The 20,841-nt window shown below is 64.9% G+C and overlaps 3 protein-coding genes across 13 annotated transcripts; 1 reads left to right on the top strand and 2 right to left on the bottom strand.

The window, feature by feature from the left end:
- Window positions 1–528: 528 nt before the first annotated feature.
- On the top strand, window positions 529–2,879 carry DNASE1L2 (deoxyribonuclease 1 like 2). Of its 5 annotated transcripts, XM_051836219.2 has the most exons (8): window positions 529–669; window positions 858–1,018; window positions 1,137–1,225; window positions 1,318–1,401; window positions 1,469–1,569; window positions 1,648–1,760; window positions 1,853–2,104; window positions 2,302–2,879. In XM_051836219.2, the coding sequence occupies exons 2-8, from the start codon at window positions 875–877 to the stop codon at window positions 2,353–2,355; spliced, it is 837 nt and encodes a 278-aa protein (XP_051692179.1). In that variant the 5' UTR covers window positions 529–669; window positions 858–874; the 3' UTR covers window positions 2,356–2,879. The 5 variants fall into 5 exon arrangements, with proteins under 5 accessions (XP_051692179.1, XP_008250198.1, XP_008250199.1 ...); XM_008251976.4 differs by having other exon boundaries at window positions 1,469–1,760; XM_008251977.4 differs by having other exon boundaries at window positions 561–669; window positions 872–1,018; window positions 1,469–1,760.
- On the bottom strand, window positions 2,877–11,701 carry ECI1 (enoyl-CoA delta isomerase 1). Its single transcript, XM_051836223.2, has 7 exons — window positions 11,549–11,701; window positions 11,368–11,463; window positions 6,447–6,574; window positions 5,132–5,278; window positions 4,691–4,812; window positions 4,416–4,594; window positions 2,877–3,107 (listed from the first exon to the last, which is right to left on the bottom strand). The coding sequence occupies exons 1-7, from the start codon at window positions 11,598–11,600 to the stop codon at window positions 2,941–2,943; spliced, it is 891 nt and encodes a 296-aa protein (XP_051692183.1). The 5' UTR covers window positions 11,601–11,701; the 3' UTR covers window positions 2,877–2,940.
- Window positions 11,702–12,798: 1,097 nt separating this feature from the next.
- On the bottom strand, window positions 12,799–20,841 carry RNPS1 (RNA binding protein with serine rich domain 1). Of its 7 annotated transcripts, XM_070064113.1 has the most exons (10): window positions 20,716–20,776; window positions 19,532–19,628; window positions 18,542–18,631; window positions 18,087–18,273; window positions 17,729–17,884; window positions 17,071–17,262; window positions 16,756–16,858; window positions 16,453–16,606; window positions 13,930–14,071; window positions 12,799–13,567 (listed from the first exon to the last, which is right to left on the bottom strand). In XM_070064113.1, exons 4-10 carry the CDS (start codon window positions 18,155–18,157, stop codon window positions 13,468–13,470), a joined length of 918 nt encoding a protein of 305 aa, XP_069920214.1. In that variant the 5' UTR covers window positions 18,158–18,273; window positions 18,542–18,631; window positions 19,532–19,628; window positions 20,716–20,776; the 3' UTR covers window positions 12,799–13,467. The 7 variants fall into 7 exon arrangements, with proteins under 7 accessions (XP_069920214.1, XP_051692176.1, XP_051692177.1 ...); XM_051836216.2 differs by lacking the exon at window positions 19,532–19,628 and having other exon boundaries at window positions 20,716–20,792; XM_051836217.2 differs by lacking the exons at window positions 19,532–19,628; window positions 20,716–20,776 and adding an exon at window positions 20,253–20,690.

Below are 20,841 nucleotides of genomic sequence, written 5' to 3'. Positions count from 1 at the left end.
GATGTTACTGCAGTGGCTGCCTTGGGGCCGGCAGCACCTGCCTGCCTGGGCCACTCTGCCCCGGGCCTCCCGCCAGCCCTGGCGGCGCCTCGGTGGTGTGTGGGCGTCGCTGGCATGCCGACAGGCAGCCTGTGCTGCCCTGCCCGAGCTGTGACCCCCGGCTTCCCCGGGCCTGCCGGGCTGGGTGGAAAGGGTCCTGGGGCTGCCGTGGCCGGGAGCTCCCAGCCTCAGCGTCTACGTGCGCGTTCTCAGTGGTGGGCACCGGTGTGGGGGCAGCGCGGCAGATGCTGGCTTCCCGGATTCCTCTGCCTTGTCCCCTGGAGGGGACCCACCTCAAGGAGCGGGCCCTGGCGGGTGGGGAGGACAGGGCCTGTGGGCATGGCGGACCCCCTACTCCAGGCTCAGGGCACCAGAGCTGGCTCAGGACAGACTGTCTCCTGCCCTTGGGGCTCTCCCTGGGAATGGGGGCCGGGAATCCCGGCACCATCTTGATGGAAGGGGTGGGACCGAGGGCAGCTGGCCCCTCCCTGTGCCAGGGCCAAGGCCTCAAATACCAGCTGGGCTCTGATGCCACAGCTGCTACGCCACACACAGGCCCCGGACAAGAAGCCTGACTCCCACTGGGACCAGGAGCCCTGAGCCTCGGGCACCACCTCATCAGCAAACCAGGTGAGTCCCGCAGGGCTGGCTTGGGCTGGGAAGAAGACAAACAGGGTCCTTCCCCTGGGGCCCTGGCTCCCAGCAGTGAGGGGGGCAGAGGGCCCTGGGCACCTCTCCCGGGAGTGCAGGGAGGACGCGCCTTCTGGCTGCCAGCGGGGACAGGGTGGCCGGAGCCCACTGAGCCGCGTCCCTCCCAGCCGTTCTGCTCCAGGCCATGGCCGGGCCCCGGGCCCTGCTGGCCTTGCTCTGGGCGCTGGCAGCCGTCGGGGCCACGGCTCTGCGCATCGGAGCCTTCAACATCCAGAGTTTTGGCGACAGCAAAGTGTCGGACCCGGCCTGCGGCAGTGTCATCGCCCAGGTGAGGCCGGAGGCGGCGGGTGGGGTTTCGGGACGGGATGAGGATGCAGCTGGGATCCGCGGGCGGGCGGGCGGGTTGTGACCGTGTGTAACCCCGCACCTGCCGGCTCCTCCCCCAGATCCTGGCTGGGTATGACGTGGCCCTGGTGCAGGAGGTGCGGGACCCGGACCTGAGTGCCGTGTCCGCGCTCATGGAGCAGATCCACAGGTGCGGCGGGCAGGGCCCCGCGTCGCGCCCCCCGCCCAGGTGCCCAGGTCTCGGCTCGGTGCCCTGACGGGGCCTGGCCCGTGTCTCGGCAGCGTGTCCAAGCATGAGTACGGCTTTGTGAGCAGCAAGCCGCTGGGCCGGGACCAGTACAAGGAGATGTACCTGTTTGTCTACAGGTGAGGGGCCGCGGGCAGGGGCTGGGCTGGAGGGGTCGGTCAGCGCGACACCCTCCTCTGCTCCCAGGAAGGACGCGGTGTCCGTGGTGGACACGTACCAGTACCCAGACCCGGAGGACGCCTTCAGCCGAGAGCCTTTCGTGGTCAAGTTCTCGGCCCCTGGCTCCGGTGAGGCTGGCTCTGCCCCCAGGTCCCTGCCCCCAGACCCCGGTGTCAAGGCTGACGTGCCCACCCTGCACCCCGCAGCTGCCCGGGAGCTGGTGCTGATCCCGCTGCACGCCGCCCCGCACCAGGCCGTGGCCGAGATCGACGCCCTCTACGACGTGTACCTGGACGTGATTGACAAGTGGGGCTCGGACGTAAGCCCCCCGTCCCTCAGTCCCGGGCTCTGTGGGCACGCCCTGGGGGCCTGAGCCCTGCCGGGTGGCAGACTCAGAGCCGGTGCCCGCAGGACATGCTGTTTCTGGGCGACTTCAACGCCGACTGCAGCTACGTGCGGGCGCAGGACTGGGCCTCCATCCGCCTGCGCAGCAGCGAGGTCTTCAAGTGGCTCATCCCGGACAGCGCGGACACCACCGTGGGCAACTCGGACTGCGCCTACGACCGCATCGTGGCCTGCGGCGCCCGCCTGCGCAGGAGCCTGAAGCCCCAGTCGGCCACCGTGCACGACTTCCAAGAGGAATTCGGCCTGGACCAGACCCAGGTACGTCCCGCGGGGCAGGCACGCAGGAGGGGCCCCCGGGCTCACCTGGCCTCCCCCCACCCTCCACTCCTGCTCGTGGCCACAGACCCCCAGGGGCTGGTCCCTCTGTGGGCCCCGGCTTTCCCAGGCAGGGCCACAGGGGAGGGCAGACTGCCTTGCCACAGTCCCTGAGGCGCCAACCCCTCCCTGCCCTCCAGGCTCTGGCCATCAGCGACCACTTTCCTGTGGAGGTGACCCTCAAGTCCCGCTGACAGCAGGCCTGGCCGGGGCAGGCCACCTGCAGACTCAGGCCAAGAGGAAGGGGCCCCGGTGAGGCTGTGGGGCAGGGCCAGCTGGGTGTGGGCCAGCGAGGGGCCCTCGGCGGTGCTCAGTACACAAGCCAGCTGCGGCCGGGTCAGCTCCAGGCCTGTGTGTCCTTTCTCAGGGCCGGCCCCTCCAGGGCACAGCCTTCGTGCAGCCCAGCCCCTCAAGGACGTCTCCTGTCCCAGGGCCGGGGGAGGCCGCCTGCCGGCCCTCCTTACACAGGTGTAAGTGAGCCAAGTGCGGCCGGCACAGCGGGGTCCGACGCCCCAGGCCAGCTTCCTGGGCCGTGCATGCCCACTCCCGCGGGACCCTCGGGTACTCGTATCCGGGCCCTGTCCACCCCACAGTGGCAACATCGCCGAGGTCCAGCCGACGCTGCCCTCCCCTGGGTGGTGGGGTTGGGGGGTGCTGGGCTACAGGGAACAGAGACTCTTAGCCAAGGTCAACAAAATAAAGGACTGGAGGCATCTTACACTGAAAGCCACCTTGTTTAAAACCTCGGGGCCAGGCGCCGGCTCGGGGCCAGGGCAGCCTCAGCCCTTCTTCTGTCTGAGCCTCTTCAAGTAGGCTTGCAGCGACTTCTGGATGGAGTCTCGGGACACGAAGCTGACGAAGTTCTGGACGTCGGCGTCGCGCTGCCGGAGCAGGTGGTCCGCCGTGGCCTTGCGCATCAGCCTCTTGGTCAGCTGCCGCGCGTGCTCTAAAGAAAGAGGGTCCACCTGGGTCCCAGCCAGATGGGGGGCCCGCCCCGTCCACACTCTGGGGGCAGCGTGGAAGCCCAGGACAGCCACCAGGAGACAGGCACAGTCAGCTGACCCACCGCCTCCCACTGCCTCCACAAACAGGCTACTTATAGACACCGCTTTTTAATCCTGTTTCTATGGAATCATGTTATTGACAGCATTCCTTCTAATTTTTTTTAAATGTTTGTTTATTTGAAAGAGAGAGGGAGAGGTCTTCCATCTGCTGGTTGACTCCCCACATGGCTGCAACGGCCGGAGCTCGGCCAGGCTGAAACCAGGTCACTCCGGGTCCCCCACGTGGGTGCGGGGCCCCAGCGCTTGGCCGTCCTCTGCTGCCTTCCCAGGCCACAGCAGGGAGCTGGATTGGAAGTGGAGCAGCTGGGACTTGAACTGGCGCCCGTACAGGATGGCAGAGCTGCAGACGGTGGCTTTGCCCGCTGTGCCCTGGCCCCGGCCCCTTGAGAGCTAAGGGCAGCAAGCAAGCAGCATTTGTCCAGCTGCAGGAGCCAGGGGCCCAGGCTGCGGCCCCGCGGGCGTCTCTGCAGGGCCGGCCCAGTCCGCTGCTCCACTTCCCATGCCATTCTCTGCTGCCGCACCCCCCTGGGAGACCAGGACCGAGCTCCTGGCGCCGCCTGGGGCCAGCCCTGGCTACTGTGGCCATTTGGGGAGCGAATCAGTGGGTGGAAGATTCTCTCTCTCTGCCTTTCAAATAAGCCATCTTTGTTACGACATGAAGAAATTCTGTGAAAGCCCCGTCTCCACTCCCGTAAAGCCTGCGGGCACCCGCGCGTTTCGGCGCCTGATCTGCGCCCCGCACGGCTCCATCCGGCTCTTTCCGGACAGGTTTGTGGTCTTTGTCCATCTGACCTGCCCGGCTTCTACTGCCAGACACGCAGCTCCCCGGCCGTCTCTGCAGCCGGCTGAGGTGCAGCGCGTCCTCCAAGCACGTGTGCATCCCCTGACCGCCTGTCTAGACCCGGTCAGTGTGGCTCCGTTTGGACAAAGTCTCTACAGGGCAAACAGGTGGAGACCATCACCCGAAGTGCACCAGCAGGCGCTTCTACGGGAAGGGGGAGGGAGAGACACACAGGGACAGAGGCAGGCCTGGGGCGGGCAGAGGCGTGTCCACAGCTCGCCTTTGGAGCCGTGGCCGCCGCAGCTGTGAGACCCAGCTTCTGTGCCTGGAAGCCGCCCGCTTGGTGGCCCGGGGTTGGGGACAGTCCTGGGCCGTCTCCCTCTGCTGGGGACCCGCGGCTGCCCCTCACCTGGAATGGCCATCCACTGGGCCATCACCGAGAGCGCCGTGCTCTGCACCTGGTCCTCGGGCACCACGCGGTCCACCAGGCCCACCCTGAGGGCCTCCGCCGGCGGGAACAGCAGCCCCAGCTGCAGGGCCTGCTCTGCGACCCGGTGCCCGACGGTGTTCACGAGGGTGTCTTTGAACCTGGGACACACACACACAGAGGCTCACCTGGGCCCTGGGCTCCCCGGAGGGTCAGTGCAGCCCGGGGGCACGTGGCACCAGCGCGGCCAGCCTTACCAGAAGGGGGCGACGATGCCCAGCTGCGTCTCGTTCAGCCCGATGGTGTACTTGGGGTTGTCCGCCATGACGCGGTAGTCGCAGGTGAGGGCCATCAGGCAGCCTCCGGCCGGGCAGGCTCCCTGCAGGAGGAGCGGCCTGCTCTGCGGGGCCTGCGCCCGCACCAGCCCGAGGGGAGGGGAGGGGGCGGGGCGGGGCGGGCCCAGGCAGCTCTGCTTCCTCCTGCCTGGCCACAGCGAGGCTTCCAAAGTGTGCACCCACTGCCCGCCCGCTCGCTCCCTGTCCCCGAGACCCCGGGGCCCGCTCCCACCCGCCGTGCTCGTCAGCAGTGCCCCTGAACACCCCCATCCCTTGGGGACATTCCCAGGGCAGAATCACGCTCCCCACCCACCAGGGCGGTCTCCCAGTGAGCTACGGAGGACACCCAGGGAGGGGACTCACGTTGATGGCGGCAACCAGCACCAGGTTAGACAGGTAGAGCCGCAGCCACAGCTCCTGCACGGCCTTCCAGTACTCGGCGTAGTGGGCAGGGTTCCTCCCGCACATCTCCGTCAGGTCCAGGCCAGCCGAGAAGACGCTGGGGCAGTCCTAGGGGCGTGGCCCGGGTCAGGCACCCGTCAGGGCCCACCTCCTGGCTGGCCTCGCCCCACTAGGGCCAAGGGAGCCCACGGTGCACAGGGGACAGCAGGATTAGGGCCAGGGCCCCAGAGTGACAGGTGCTCCCCCAGGAGCCCGAAGCTGGGGCCCCAGTCTCCCTCGACTTCCCAGAACTCTCTCCAGCCAAGCCGGGGAAGAGAACAGGTGCTGCTCCGGGATGCCTGCAGCCGCTCTGCGCACCTGCGCACACCCAGGCAGCAAGCGCAGGTGCAGCGGGCACGCCTGGCACAGCCAGCCACGGGGTCCGACTGCCCAAAGGCTCAGGCAAGCTGCAGGCCGTGCAGGCCAGGAGCAGGGGGCACGCTGCGAGGACGCCGGTCCAACACGGCTCCCAGGGACGCTGAGGGAGCAGCGGGCAGGCAAAGGGTTTCACCAGGACGGTGATGCTCACCAGGGGTCAGCACAAACTCCCAGGACACAGCCGAGACGGCTCCATGGCCGCCATGCGGAAAGCCCGCGGGTGGGTCCTGCAGGCCGCCACGGGCCCTGGGCAGGCGGCAAAGGCCCTGTTCCCTCTGTGTGCTGTGCGGGCTCCCCGTGTGTGGGACAGGGGACGGGGGCACCGCTGTCCACTCCCCGTCCTGACGGGCTCCCTCTCTGCTCTGTGACTTAAAAACACCCAGTGGAGGGGGGAGCAGCAGTCACTCCAAATCCAGCTGCTGCCGGCGGGACACGGCGCCGGCCATCCCATGCCCGCACTGACTCTCGTGCTGAACTTCGCCGCGCCGTTCCGGCAGCCCGGCCCTTTGGGAACACAGACCAGGGACCTCCTCGCGCCACGCGTCGGCTGCAGAAGCCCCCACATCCCAGCTCCGGAGGACAGCAGGGCAAAGCAGGAACCGGGCCAGAGCAGGGCTGTGGGCCAGGCGAGCAGGCGCTCGCTTGCGCCATGAGCCTGCCCTCGCGTGCACACAGGGCCTCTGAAGGTCATCAGGGAGGCCGCACGGCGGGACAGTGTGCTTGTGAGGGACACCACGGCCACCAGAGGTGGGGGCGTGGCCTGGGGACAGGTGTGCCTCGGGCACGGTGGCACGGCGCGCCCCTGGGTGACGGCAGCGTGGGGACAGGCTCGCACTGTGCTCCGGGCCCGGGCACCCACCGAGGTGAGGACGACGCCCCGGAAGCCCTTGTCATTCTCCAGCTTCTCCAGGCTGATGACGAACTCCGTCAGGAACTGCAGGCTGAGGCTGTTCACGGGGGGGTTCTTGAATCTCATCACGGCGACCCCTAAGTGGAAGCGCGAGGAAGGAGGCTCACACCCAGCACAGGAGCGGGAGGGACAGACAGCGAGGCGGCTCTTCCACCACCGGCGCACTCCCCACACGACTGCCAGGCCGGGGCAGGGCCAGGCCGATGCCGGGAGCCAGGAGCCCCAGCCTGGTCCTGCCGCCTTGCCAGGCACGGAGCAGCTCTGTGTGCTCCTGGCACGGGTGCTCTGCCGTGGGACGCTGACGTCCCGGGTGCTGGCCCTGGCTGCGAGGTTCCTGGGCACAGAGGGCGAGGTCCCTGCAGTAAGCGCCCTCGGGATGTGAGGGCCCTCAGGCAGCCCCTCTGCCCCCGCCTCACAGCACGGGGACGGCGTGTGAACACGCACACACTGTCCTGCTGTGACGAGGGAGACACGGACACGAGGCCGCCGGCACCTGCTCCTCCCCACTCGCCCGTAACAGCCGGGACTTGATCGGGCCGCAGCTGGCAGCTGAATCCAACCGCTCCAGCCGGGCCGTCACCGCTGCGGCTGGGCTCCGGACGCAGGCACTCTGGTGAGGGACGCGGGGTCCCAACAGCTGACACGCAAGGCCAACCACTTGCCCCGTTCAGAAACAAACACACACGGGCCGCTGCTGTGGCGCAGCCGGTAGAGCCACTGCCTGCGGTGCCGGCATCCCATGTGGGTGCAGGTTCGAGTCCTGGCTGCTCCCCTTCTGACCCAGCTTCCTGAGATGGCCTGGGAAAGCAGCAGCAGATGGCCCGAGTGCTTGGGCCCCTGCACCCGCATGGGAGACCTGGAGAAAGCTCCTGGCTCCTGTCTGTCCCAGCTCTGGCCATTTTGGCCACTTGAGGAGTGAACCAGAAGATGGAAGATCTCTCTCTGTCTCTTCCTCTCTGTAACTCTGCCTTTCAAATACATTTTTAAAAAAATATTTATTTAGGCCGGCGCCGTGGTTCACTAGGCTAATCCTCTGCCTGCGGCACCAGCACACTGGGTTCTAGTCCCTGTCAGGGTGCCAGATTCTGTCCCAGTCGCTCCTCTTCCAGTCCAGCCCTCTGCTGTGGCCAGGGAGTGCAGTGGAGGATGGCCCAAGTGCTCAGGCCCTGCACCCCATGGGAGACCAGGAGAAGCACCTGGCTCCTGGCTTCGGATCACCGCGGTGCGCCGGCCGCAGCGGCCATTGGAGGGTGAACCAATGGAAAAAGAAAGACCTTTCTCTCTGTCTCTCTCTCTCACTGTCCACTCTGCCTGTCAAAAAAATTTATTTATTTATTTATTTGAAAGGCAGAGTTAACAGAGAGCCAGAGAGAGGGAGACAGACAGACAGACAGACAGAGGTCTTCCATTTTGCTGGTTCACTCCTCAACTGGCCGCAACGGCCGAGCTGCGCTGATCCGAAGCCAGGAGCCAGGAGCCTCTTCTGGGTCTCCCACGTGGGTGCAGGGTCCCAAGGACCTGGGCCATCTTCTACTGCTTTCCCAGGCCACAGCAGAGAGCTGGATAGGAAGAGAAGCAGCCGGGGCTCGAACCGGCGCCCATATGGGATGCCAGCACTGCAGGCAGCGGCTTTACCCGCTACACCACAGCGCCGGCCCCTCAAATATTTCTTAACAAATCAAACACACGCCACAAAAACACAAAACCAGGAGCTCAATCCGGCCTCCCACGTGGATGGCAGGAGCCCACGCCCTGGGCCACCTGCTATGCCTTCCCAGGCCCATCAGCGGAAGCTGGATGCAAAGTGGAGCAGCCGAGGCTCCAACCAGCGCTCACGCGGGATGCTGGCGCCCCCAGATGGTGGCTTAACCGGCTGCACCACAATGCCGGGGGCCACACCCACAAGGCCTCACAAGGGCCCAGACCCTGTAGGTGCCACTCGGAGAGCCTGCCTCGCCCCTCACCCCAGCGCGCGTGCAGGCCCTGCAGCCGCGGCAGGCGTGGCCCTGGCTGGCCCTGGGCCTCAGGCTGCTTCCAGCCCATCCTCACGGGAGCCCGCCTGCAGCCCAAGGCTCCGCGTCCTGCCCCACAGCACGTCTCCTCGGAGATCTTTGGGAAGGCGAGACACTGCCAAGGAGAGCCGGGAGACGGGGCGGAAGCCGCTGCGGACTCTGGCGGTGGGGACCCAGCGTGTGGCTGACCTGGGGGTGGGGGTGGGGACCAGTGCATGGCTGACCTGGGGGGTGGGGACCAGTGCATGGCTGACCTGGGGGTGGGGGTGGGGACCAGTGCGTGGCTGACCTGGGGGTGGGGGTGGGGGTGGGGGTGGGGGTGGGTCCAGTGCGTCACCCGCCCCCGCAGAGGCAGGCAGGAATGATCGGGTTTGGGGTTAAAACAGGCCAGCTCTTGTTAATGCTGAAAAGCAGGCTCCTCTCCCCTCCCAGTGAGCACACAACAGAGCGTCAGAGTAAGTCACAGAATCAGCCAAACGACATCCCACAGGCTCCGCGGCTTCCTCACCCAGCGCCCGCCCGCCTTCCTCACCTTCCTCACCCAGTGCCCGCCAAGCCCTCAGCAGCAGAGAATCAGGCCAAAGTTCAGCCACGCCCCCAGCGCCATCAGAGCACCTGCTGGTCCTCGCCCCAGGGCCTGACAGAAGCCAAGGCCACCGGCACAAAGAAACGGGTGCCCTGCGTCATTACAGAAACCAGAGGTGGCCCGGGGCGCTGACCCCTGAGAAAAACAAACAGCAGGCAACAGGAGCCTGCGTCCCCGGAACCCAGCGTGCTGAGGGCCAGGCGAAGTCAGGAACCATGGCGGCGGTGGACGGAGGGACAAGGCAGAGAAAACCCAGAGGCTGCCAGAGTCCAGGACAGCCCAGGGCCGAAGCCCCGCCCCGCACCTTCTTTGGAAACAGGGTCCTGTCAATCAGCAGCAGGCATTGGTTGCAATGGTTCAGGTGCTGCTTGGGGCCGGGACCCTGCATCTCAGGGTGCCTGGTTTGAGTCCCACCTCTGCTTTGGGTCCAGATTCCTGCTAACGCACGTCCTGGAAGGTGGCCGTGGTGGCCCAAGTCCCCAGCCTCCCACCATCCGTGTGGGAGAACCAGACGGGGTTCCAGCTCTTGGCTTCCCCCCGGCTCAGCACCAGCAGACAGATCTGTCACTCAAACAAAATGGGAAAGGGGGCGGGGGGGAGGTGTGTGTGAAGCAGGCGAACCCCTGTGGCTAAACTAGCCGTGAAATTCATTTAAAAAGACATAAGTGAGGTGGCCCAGGATCCACGATGCCTGGAGTCCTTACCCGAGGTGAAGAACAGGTAAGAAGCCACCAGGAGCCGGAGGAGGCCGGGAGGGAGCCCTACCGTGGGCTGTGATGCTTGCCAGCAGCCCCGGGCACCAGGGCGGGCACCGTCCTCAACAGGAGCCAAGCAGCCCTGCAGAGGGTTTGCTCAGACCCCGTGGCCGAGGACGTCGGCTGCGGGTCTCCCGCACCTGCAGGCCTCCTGCCAAGCCGCCCACCCGCTGGACACCCGGCCTGGCCTCGACCGGCTGCCCCGCAGAGGCAGCTGCCTGCCGCCAGTTCTGTTCGTTAGGAGTGAAAGCCCGTCCTTGGCCTGATGGAGCCCTCTCCACCGTCCACCCCGAGCCCGAGCACACGGGCTCAGCCGAGGATTCCGCCTCTTCTGAAGGGACAGCTGGCAGTGTCCCCACAGTCCCCGACCGCGTCACTCTGTCCTTGTCGACACGGTCAGTTCTCCCCTGTCCTTCCCTTGAGTCCCAAGTCCTGTGTCCTCGTGGGAGTAGGCACTGGTCTTATTTCTTCAGGAGAGAAATCTCAGACAAAAAGACCGTGCAAGGCCCAACCCTGGTGGTGAATATGGCTCAGCTCGCTGACTGCAGACCAACAGCCTTCAATGCCCGGCCCGCCGTGCAGCCTCGGAGACGCCTGCCCGGGTGGGCCCCGTGGCCTTGCCCGGGCCCAGCGGTCTCTGCCTGCCCCACACACCCTCCCCTGGGAACAAGAGCTGGGACTTGACGGCAAACGGGCAGACTGGCACCTGGCTACAGGTGCACCCAGGGCAGACGCCTCAGGAAAGCGATGGGCCTGGAGCGAAGGAGGCCTGCCTCTCATGGGGAGGGGCTGGGCTCACTGCCTGCGCAGGCAGAGCTGGGGGCTCTGAGAGTGGGGTCCCTGTCACTCGTGGGGCTTCAGCCCCCAGCCCAGCCCTGGCTGCTGCCGGCATTTAGGACATGGAGCCAGCTCTCTCGCTCGCGCGTATTTAACAACTGCTGAAGTCCCGGAAGCAAGCTCCCTGACCTGGCTCAGGACAGTCTGGAAGCTGACGGGGCAGTGGCAGAAGGGGGCACACCGGGGCAAAGGTCACGAGGTTAGAGGTGAACCTGCGCAGGACGCACTGTTCTTTCAAGGACATAGCCGAGCAGAACCGAAAACCGGCTTCAGGGCAGGAAACAGGTCTCTCCACGCTTCGCCCCCGCCTGGAGCTGCCCCCGGCCCGCCTGGCCCCTGCCCGTGAGCCCCGGAAGCCGCCACTGCCACCGCACTTCGGCCATTCCGGGGCGGGGTCCCGCCGAGGGCGCCTCGCAGGAAGCGGAATTCAACCGACTCCATCTCGGCCACAGACGCGGCTTCTGCATCACGCACGCTCCCACGTCTGCCTGACGCGCGCACACGCTCGAATCCGCCCCACGACCCGGGCGCTCGCGGCCTGGCGCAGGGCCGGGGCGGGCCGCCCGAGGAGTCGGAACTGCGGTTCCCCGCCCCCGCCTCGGCGTCCCTCCCACGTCCGCCGCGCCCCCGTCCCCACACCGAGCCGCCGGCACCCTGGGGCCCCCGCGCGCCCCGCTCACCTGCGGCCGGGTCCGGCTCCACCAGCACCCGCTGGCTCGAGAAGCGCCGCGCGCCGTCCCCGCCGCCGCCGGCCGCCCGGCGCGCCAGCCCGGCTCCTGCGAACGCGGAGGGAGGCGCGTCAGCCCCGGCCGTCGGCCCCGCGGCCCCCCGGCCCCGCGCCCCCCGGCGCCGGCCACGCACCCGCGAGGAGCAGGGCGCGCACGGGACCGCGCGCCCCCGCCGCCAGCGCCATCTTGGCCGGACCGTGCCTGGGTCTCGCGCCCCTGTGCGGCCTCGCTCCCAGGGGCGGGGCTCGGCGCCCCTCCCTCCCGCAGCCCCGCCCCCGGCCGCCGCCAGTGCACTTGAACCCCTCCCCAGAGACCCCGCCTGGGGCTCTGGCTTTGGCAAGGTCAAGCTCCCTCGCGGTAAGGCGGAGCCCCAGGAGGAAGAGGGGTGTGCAGGGCGTGGGCCCTTTGTCCACCCGCTCCTAGGGCAGGACCACCATGCGGGGACTGGCCAGGGATGCCCCTGGGCGCCCTGCAGGGCTGTAAACACCCAGGAGGCCTGAGGGAGGCTGCCCGCTGGGCAGCATGGCCTGGGGGTTGAGAACAGACCACCCAGCGTGTCCATGGCAGGGGTAGGGTGGCACCGCTCATCACCACCTGCTGCTTCCAACTCTCTGGAAACCCCGCAAGGGCACAACAGAGCTGGCCACGTGTGGAGGCAGGGCGAGGAGGGAGCAGTGGGCGGCGAGGCCGGTCAGCACTGGCCACGTGTGGAGGCAGGGCGAGGGGGTGAGGAGGGAGCAGTGGGCAGGGAGGCCGGTCAGCGCTGGCCACGTGTGGAGGCAGGGCGAGGGGGTGAGGAGGGAGCAGTGGGCGGCGAGGCCGGTCAGCGCTGGCTACTTGTGGAGGCAGGGCGAGGGGGCTAGGCCAGTCAGCGCTGGCCACTCGTCGAGGCAGGGCGAGAGGGAGCAGTGGGCAGGGAGGCCGGTCAGCACTGGCCACGTGTGGAGGCAGGGCGAGGGGGCTAGGCCAGTCAGCGCTGGCCACTCGTCGAGGCAGGGCGAGAGGGAGCAGTGGGCAGGGAGGCCGGTCAGCACTGGCCACGTGCGGAGGCAGGGCGAGGGGGCGAGGAGGGAGCAGTGGGCGGCGAGGCCGGTCAGCGCTGGCCATGCATTGAGGCAGGGTGAGGGGGCGAGGCCAGTCAGCGCTGGCCACCAGCACTACTCCAGCAGTTCCAGTGCCTCCCCACGGTGCAAACCCATCTCTGAAGTGGACGCAGTGCACAAACTCCGGTCTCTGGTCAGGTGGAGTAGGAAGCTCCCAGATGCCGGCCGTGGACACACCCCTTCCTCCTGGGCGCCCCTCGGGACCCCGGGCCCCACAGGCCACCCGGCAAGCTGCTGTGGGGACCAGGGGCAGGGGCGAGGCAGTGAGACCAGACCAGTCTGAGTTCTAACCTGGGTTTATTCAACACAATTCTCCCATCTACACAACAAAGCACAAACACAACAGGTATCTAAAACACTACAAAGTTACAAAACTCAAAACAGGAATTTGATAGTACTGACTGTACACTAAAAGCCGAAAGAGCAATGTACACGTTGCCAAGGTAACCAGCAGGCCCACCCTGAGTGGCAGGTGCCAATGGGGGTTTCCATGACGACCCTGCAGAGCGGGCTCGGCTCACGCGGGACCTGGAGGGCGTGCATGAGTATGGGGAGACAGAGCCACTCGTGGCCACCCTCCGGCCCAACAGGAGCTGATGTAGGACAGCTGTGCCCAGCAAGGGTGAGCAGGCTACGGCCTGGCCCAGGCCACCTGTGGGAGGGTCAGTGCACTCCCAGGTGGAGCTGCGTTGTACCAGGGGCCTCGCTCGTCCCTGCCGAAGGGACTCTTGGGAACCAGGAACGGGTGACTTTGGAGGGCGTCTGTCCGGGCACAACCCCACACCAGCAGGGCTGCAGCCAGACGACCTGCAGAGACGTCTCCACTGCGGCCTCTGAGCCTGCCTGAGTGAGGAATTCCCTTTCCTACCGATCCTTTTCCGGCTAGGAAAGCGACAAAACTGAGGAGGATGGGACACAAGTTACAGGGCACGAGTTTCGCTGGCTCTGCTTATCGGGAGGAGTTGGAGCTGGAGCGGCTCCTGTGGCGGCGGCGGCCAGGAGAGCGGGATCTCCGGCGCACGGGAGACCTGCGCCTCGGGGAGCGAGACCTGTGGGAGGAGGAGACAAGCCAGACTGGCAGCAGCCCAGGACAGGCGCTGCAGGGCGGGCCGCCCCCTCTCGGGAGCTCTGCTCTCTGCGCTTCCCCGGGGCTCTCAGGGAGGGCCAGGAAGGCGGGACGTGGCCTCTGCCCAGGGACTCCCCCTTCTCAGTTCAGAAAGGCAGCAGCCCACAGCTGGTCACAGGACCCGGAAGTCTCCGGGGGAGGTCCTGCCACACCACTGCTCAGACTGAGAACAGCATCTGTCCTGGCTGCGACTGCTTTCTGCTACTGCAGCAGTGGACGGCCCCAGTCCCTGCGGCACACGAGGGTCGCAATCAAACAGAATCAAAGTGGCCCGAACGGAATTACCTTCTCCGCATCCGCGGGGGTGACCGGCGCCACATAGGAGGCGGTGGGAGCATTCTCCTGGGAGGACTGAACCGCCGAGGGGGCGGCCGGGGCCAGGGGGCCAGCACAGCAGTAGCGGTGATCTCCTGGCCATCGATCTGTCCTGTTGAAGCAAAGGCAGAGTCAGAGCATCGAGCACGCACCTACCCTAGGCGAGGCACAGCGGACGGGACGCAGGGTCCGCACGTCCCAGCTGACGACCCCTCAGAAGTACAGGCACAGCTCGGCCAGCACCCAGGGATGGGACTCAGCCCTGGGGAGAGAAGTGACAGGTGACCACGGGGCCTCAGGGCACAGTGGGGCTTTCTTGGCAGGGCATGAAGGTGCTGTGGGGAATTGAGAGGCCCGGAGAAGCACCTGTTAGGAGGCTCCTGCAGCCCTGAGGCTGTGGCATCAGAGGGGGGAGGTGCATGGGGATGGCACGGAGACACCACGTGTGGGCAGTGTGCTGGGCAAGCAGTGAAGGGAGGCAGGGAGGACGGAGGCCCCGGGGACGCAGGGGAACAAAGGGCAAAGGGAATGGAGGCAGCCGCGCGCCCCAGGTGCCGCCCCGGGCTAACTCAGGAACTGGACTTGCGTTCACAGCGCACTCAGAGGCCCAACTTCAGCAAACTCAGCCTTAGGCGGCCTCTGGCTCACAGCCAAGCCAGCCCCAGGGCAAGGGCTGCAGCGACAGCAAAGACCACCCTCCTCCAGTCCCCCGCTGGAGGCAGTGGGCACCCACTCCATCTGAGGACACACACACAGCCCCAGCCTCCCCAGTCTCAAACGCCAGCCAACTGCAGACTCTGAAGCGAAGAGGCAAATCACAAGGCCAGAAGCAGGTGGGAGCGACACAGTTCACACGGAGTTCCCAGAACACTCCAGAGGGATTCAAGTCAACTGAAAGAGAAGCTGGCTAAGTACTGGGAGAACTTAATACCCACAGGCGATTTTTCACAGAAACTGGGAAGCTACTCAGGCGTTCCCTCTCCTCCCTGTGGGCTGCCGAACTCAGCCCCAGCCCAACTACAGCAAGCAGGAAGCTGGGCAGAGGCAAGCCCGGCATTCCTTACCGTGCCGACTGAAAGGCAACACAAAAATGGTCATCCACAACTACTCATGTGCTGTAAAGACCACTCCAGGCCGGCGCCGCGGCTCACTTGGCTAATCCTCCACCTGCGGCACTGGCACACCGGGTTCTAGTCCCAGTAGGGGCGCCGGTTCTGTCCCGGTTGCCCCTCTTCCAGGCCAGCTCTCTGCTGTGGCCCGGGAGTGCAGTGGAGGATGGCCCAAGTGCTTGGGCCCTGCACCCCATGGGAGACCAGGAGAAGCACCTGGCTCCTGGCTTCGGATCAGCGCGGTGCGCCAGCTGCAGCAGCCATTGGAGGGTGAACCAACGGCAAAGGAAGACCTTTCTCTCTGTCTCTCTCTCTCACTGTCTACTCCGCCTGTCAAACAAACAAACAAAAACCAAACCAAACAAAAAAACACACACACTCCACTCGGGGCCGGTGCTGTGGTGTAGCGGGTAAAGCCACCCCTTGCAGTGCCGGCACCTTCCAAAAGGGTTCAAGACTCAGCCGCTCCACTTCTGATCCAGCTCTCTATGGCCTGAGAAAGCAGAAGATGGCCCAAATCCTTGGGCCCCTGCACCTGCATGGGAAGACCAGGAAAAAGCTCCTGGCTTCACATGGGCCCACCTCCGGCCGTTGTGGCCAACTGGGGAGTGAACCAGAGGATGGAAGACCTCTCTCCGCACCTCTCCTCCTCTGTGTAATTCTTTCAAATAAATAAATCTTTAAAAAAAAAATCAAGCAACACACTCTGCTCAACACAAACAGCTCTACACATCACAAGCAGCTGAAGGCCACAAGTATTTAAGAGTAAGTTTTGTGATTTCAGCAAACCTACCACTCAACAAAGGAATCCTAAAAATACTGGCAAACAAAAAAATGACTCAGAAGCAATGAAAAGGAAATAAAAAGCCCAACAGGGGCTGGACTATGGCGGAGAGGTTTGTGAAACCACAGCCTACAACCTCCAGCATCCCACGCACAGTTGCCAGTTCAGTCTCGGCTGCTCCACTTCCAACCCAGTTCTCTGCCAACATGCCCGGGAAAGCAGCAGATGGTGGCCAAGTACTTGGGCCCCTGCTTCCCCACGGGCGACCAGGATGGAGTCCCTGGGTCCTGGCCCGGCCCTGGCTGCGGTGGCTGAGGAGTCAAACAGCACATGGGAGACCTCGCTCTTTCTCTGTGCCTGTCTCTCAAATAAATAAATCTTAAAAGAATGAGAAAAGCCAAGCATATCTGTATAGCCTGTCTGATATTTAAGCTTTTAACAGATGGAAAGTTCCCTAAAATGCTGATACACTCATATTGTGGGATGTTTTTCCAAACCAAGTGTGCCACAAAAACACGTTTCTGGTAAGCACACCCGCACTGGAACCCCAGAGCTCCCAGGAGGGCTCAGAGGCCGGAGCGCGCCAGCAGGGCCACCGACCTCCGTCCATGTGCTTCAGTGCCTTCTCGGCCTCGTCCGGGTTCTCAAACTCCACATAGGCGTAGCCTTTGGACAGGTGGGGGTGCATCCTGTCCACAGGCATGTCAATCATTTTAATCTTCCCATAGGTGGAAAATATCTCCATGATGTGGTCCTGGAGGAAAGAAAGCTCATTCAACCACCCATTACTTCATCCTGCGATCAGCCTCCGAGGCCTGTGTAACACTCCGGAGTCAGCCAGAGCTCTGCCGAGCCCCGCACCCCCGCACCCCCCACGGTCCCGCCTGGCTCCGGGACCCTCACCTTGGTCACGTTCCTGGTGAGCCTCCCAATGTGCACTTTGGTGGGTTTAGGGGACGGGCTCCGTCTTTTCCTCTCCTTTTCATCTCTTTTAGGGGGTTTGGATCTGAGTGAGGAAGACAATGAAACACCACAACAAACAATTCCTGTCAATTCAAAACGCACTGGACTCCCTTTAGTGGAAGTTACCTGCGTACCCAACACTTTCTAAGGAAACTCTGCTACCAGTGTATGCATGTCACCCCGGCTTACAGCCTATCGGGACAGAAACACTCGGTGCGTTTACCGCCCGGCTGGCACGCGGGCTGGCCTACTCACTTGGAGCGCGAGCGCCGTCTGTTGTCGTGCCTGCGCCGGGAGGGGCTCGGGGAGCCAGAGGAGCTGCTGGAGCTGGAGCTGCGGGAGGAGCTGGAGCTGCCGGAGCGGCTGGACGCCGAGGAGGAGCTGGAGCCGCTGCTGGAGCCCGTGCTGGTGCTGGAGCCCGAGCTGGAGCTGGAGCTGGAGCGAGACCTGAGGCAGGACACCAAGGGTCACCGCCGCAACAGGCGGGAGCTGCTCCTCCACCAGACCCCGGGCGTCTGCACGCTTGCGCTCTCCCGCCTGAGGGAGGCGCCCCCTGCCCAAGCGCCTGGAGGCAGGCAAAAGGACCCGGCCACTTTCCGCCTGCACAGAAGCCTCTCCCGCTGAGGCCCTCGGCGCAGCCAGAGCCGCCAGCTCTGCCCGGGAGGCCGCTGCTCACTGACTTGGGCCGGTTTCCAACCACCAGGATAAGCTCCCGACCGGGCAGTGTGAGCACACGGCAGCGCAGGACACGCCGCACGCAACACCACTCTCCCTGCCATCACAGAAAGGAGAAAGGCCGTCCCTCCGTACACCCAGAGCAGACCCTGAGCGGCCTGGCACCGGGGTCTCTGGCACCAGCGTGCAGGTGCGTGTGGAGAGGCGGCTGTGGCTGCCGCCGGCCCGCCCGCCCCACCTGGTGCTGCTGCTGCCGCTGGAAGCGCTGCGCCGCTTCCGCGCCTTGTCCCGGCCGCGGTCCTTCTCACTGGACTCCTTGGTGGCCCCTTTATCTTTGGAGCGGTCCTTGGACTTCTCGTCAGAGCGGTCTTTGCGCTTGGTAGGAGAGGGAGCCCTGCACGGTGAGGAAGAGTGTGAGAGCGCTTGCTCCTCCGAGCAGGCCCTGAAACAGCACACCCAGAAGAGGGGGTCCGGGAGACTAGAGACCCCGGTGCCCGAGCACTCCGGTGGGCCGCACTCTCCTCTTCCCCTCTCTCAGGGTCCCTAGCGGTGAGCACCCCCGATGTAGCACTAGAAAAATCTGGCAGGAGGATTACCTAGTGCTGGACTTTTTATTATTTTCTTTGACTCCTAGCAAGCTCTTCTTTTTCACTCCTGATAAATCCATCCTCCCTTCTGAGGTGTTCAAAGCGGCAATGGCGGCCTCACTTATCTGAGCTCTCACTTCTAACTCGACTCTGAGAAACGGTCCCTAATCGATTGCAATTTACGCCAAAGAGCAGCCTAATAACAAGATAAAAGGATGTAGAGAGTGAACGAATTGGCAAGGCAACAAATTAACTTTGCAGTACAAAGCTGAGCACACACGAAGGCAGTCAGGAACACAGCAAGCAGCAGGTACCCACAGGACCAGGGCATGCGGGGCAGCCACCACTTCCCCACGGGGCACAGGTCAAGCCGGCACCCAGCTCCTCCCTGAGGCGGCGGGTGGTCCCCGTCGCTTTATCCTAGAGTTTCGTTAAGGGTGACGGGCCCTCAGCAGCACACTCACGAGGAGGACAGGGAAGCCTAACGCGAGTGTGGCTGGCGGATCAGGCCTCGTCTCTGCTGTGGTTCCCCTCCAGGACACACTGGATTACGACTGGAGACAAACATCGTTTCAGAAGTGGTTGGTATCAGCACCAAAACATTTACTACCCAAGCACGAACACTTAGAGAGTAGTGAAAGCGATTCTCAAGTTGTCAATAGCAAACTGTAGTGCTAAGCACGACGTGTGCAGGGGGAAAGATTCGCACGAGGCTGTGATTTAAAGAAAAAACGAGATGGTGGCTCCACACGCGCCAAGAAACCCAACAGAGGGACCGCAGAGCCCCAGTGGTGGCTACTGAGCATTAAACATTACTTCAATTTTTCTGTATGGTTAGAACTTTTAAAAAGACGCAAGTGTGTGTGCGGGGGGAAGCTGACACTTGAAACTGGGCGAGATGCTCCACTTCATTTAAGGGCTGGCCAGGTGCCTGACGCCAGCACACGGTGAGCAGTCACGTTAACCAGTTACTCAAAACCGCTCATCTCTCACCCAGGCTTTCCACGAGGTTCTGCACAACCGCGTGACCTGTGAGCAGGCGCGGCTGCTCATCCCACCGCACACCGCGCGGCCGCAGCCCCGCAGCTGGGCAGGCGCTTCCACGTGATGCCGATCCACGTTCTGACCCAGGAAATACGAGGGCCGGCTGTGGACACTCCAACGAGCGGCAGAGGGCAGAGGATCCCCGGGCAGCTCCTTGCCAAGGCTGCCCTCTTCAGAATGGCTGCCTCCAAACCATAAGGGACCACGGACACCCGGTCAGGCTGGTGTCCTGGGACAACCCCTGGGTGTAACTCAGCCAAGAGCCCCGGCCTCGCTGTGGACCCTCAGCAGCCACTGTCCTCTCTAAGGCCTCTGGTCGCCAGTTTGTTACCAGCAATGCGGTGACAACAACCCCCCTTCCAGCATTTTCAAAGGCAGTAACCAATGAACTCACGAAACAGACCCCGCACCTGGTTGAGGCCCAACAGAAGTAACATGAAAAGGGCTGTTTCCAGAGGCTCTCCTCCCCGCACCGGGAGCCTCAGAAAGGTCATGGAAAATACCTATCTGCAAAGAACATGCGTAGGTTTCATTTTTTTGCACCAAAATCTATCTTTTAACTCCCCTTTCCATGAATTTTCCGAAGTTCCACACACTCCCAATTCCTGAATTCAACAGTGTCCGTGGGCCCCACCGTGGGATCACTCGGGGCAGCACGGCCACTACCGAGCGCGCCAGGAGTAACCTGGAACTGCCTTGTAGCGCCGTCACAAACCAGGTAAATCCACTTAGAAAACACTGGACACCCCACACCCAGCGGGAACTGCATTTCCCGTTTTCCCCTCCGAGTCGTCCTTTGAACCCCAGCCCGGGCTGGCTGCGCCGCGGGCCCCGTGAGCAGCGGCCACCTCGCTGGCCAGGGCGGCGACCCCCGCCCCGCCCCGCCCCGCCCGAGGACGAGCCCCGCCGGTGTCCTCGGGACGAACACCGAAGAGCCACGGGGGGCGCGCTCGCTCTGCCGGGCGCGGTCGGCAGCTAGAAAGCAAAGGTTGAGGTTCTCTGTCCACAAGTCCAGGGCCCGGCGCGGGACCTTGGTGACCGCCCCCGTCCTCCGGAAGGTGCGCGTCCAACAGCCAGAGAGAGGAGAGAACAGTTAGTCACGTCTCGAGCAGAAGGGGCCCCTCCCCGCACCGGAGCTGGGCCTCACGCACGGTCCACGCCAACAGCACGGCGGCAGGCGGCCCCGCGCCGCGCCGGCCCGACCTCGCCACGGCGCCGGGACCCGCCGGCAGCGCTGGAGCCGCCCCTCGGGCAGCGCGCGCCGCCTTCCCGGGCGTCCCACACAGCGGCCCCGCCGCCCCCCGCGCTCGCAGGGAGGGCCCGGCTCCCCAGCCCGCAGGAGCGCCGCCGCGGAGCGGACCCAGCCGGGCGGCTCTTCCGTCGGCGGCGGCCCCGACCACTTCCGGGCCGCGGCCTCGACGCCTCCCACTCCGCCGCCCCGGGCCACATTCTTTCTTTCCGAGTTCCGTGCCGCGCCGCCCGGCCGCCGCGCCATCGCGGGGCTGAGAAGCCGGCTGGCTGCACGATGCGACCCTCCCGGCCTGGCGGGCGGCCCCTGCAGCTCGGATGCGGTCGGATTCCGCCCCCAACTTACATCTTCCCGCCGCCGCCACCTCCTCCCGCTCTCCTCAGCCGCCGAGGCCGGCGCTTTTCTGTCGTCAGAGCGAAGGCGCGGGAACGTGCCGCCGTGCGGCGCACAGCGATGACGAAAACGCCTCAG

This window comes from Oryctolagus cuniculus, chromosome 19 (assembly GCF_964237555.1).
Source record: "Oryctolagus cuniculus chromosome 19, mOryCun1.1, whole genome shotgun sequence".
Lineage (NCBI taxonomy): Eukaryota > Metazoa > Chordata > Mammalia > Lagomorpha > Leporidae > Oryctolagus > Oryctolagus cuniculus.
This window is presented reverse-complemented; position numbering and strand designations above follow the sequence as displayed.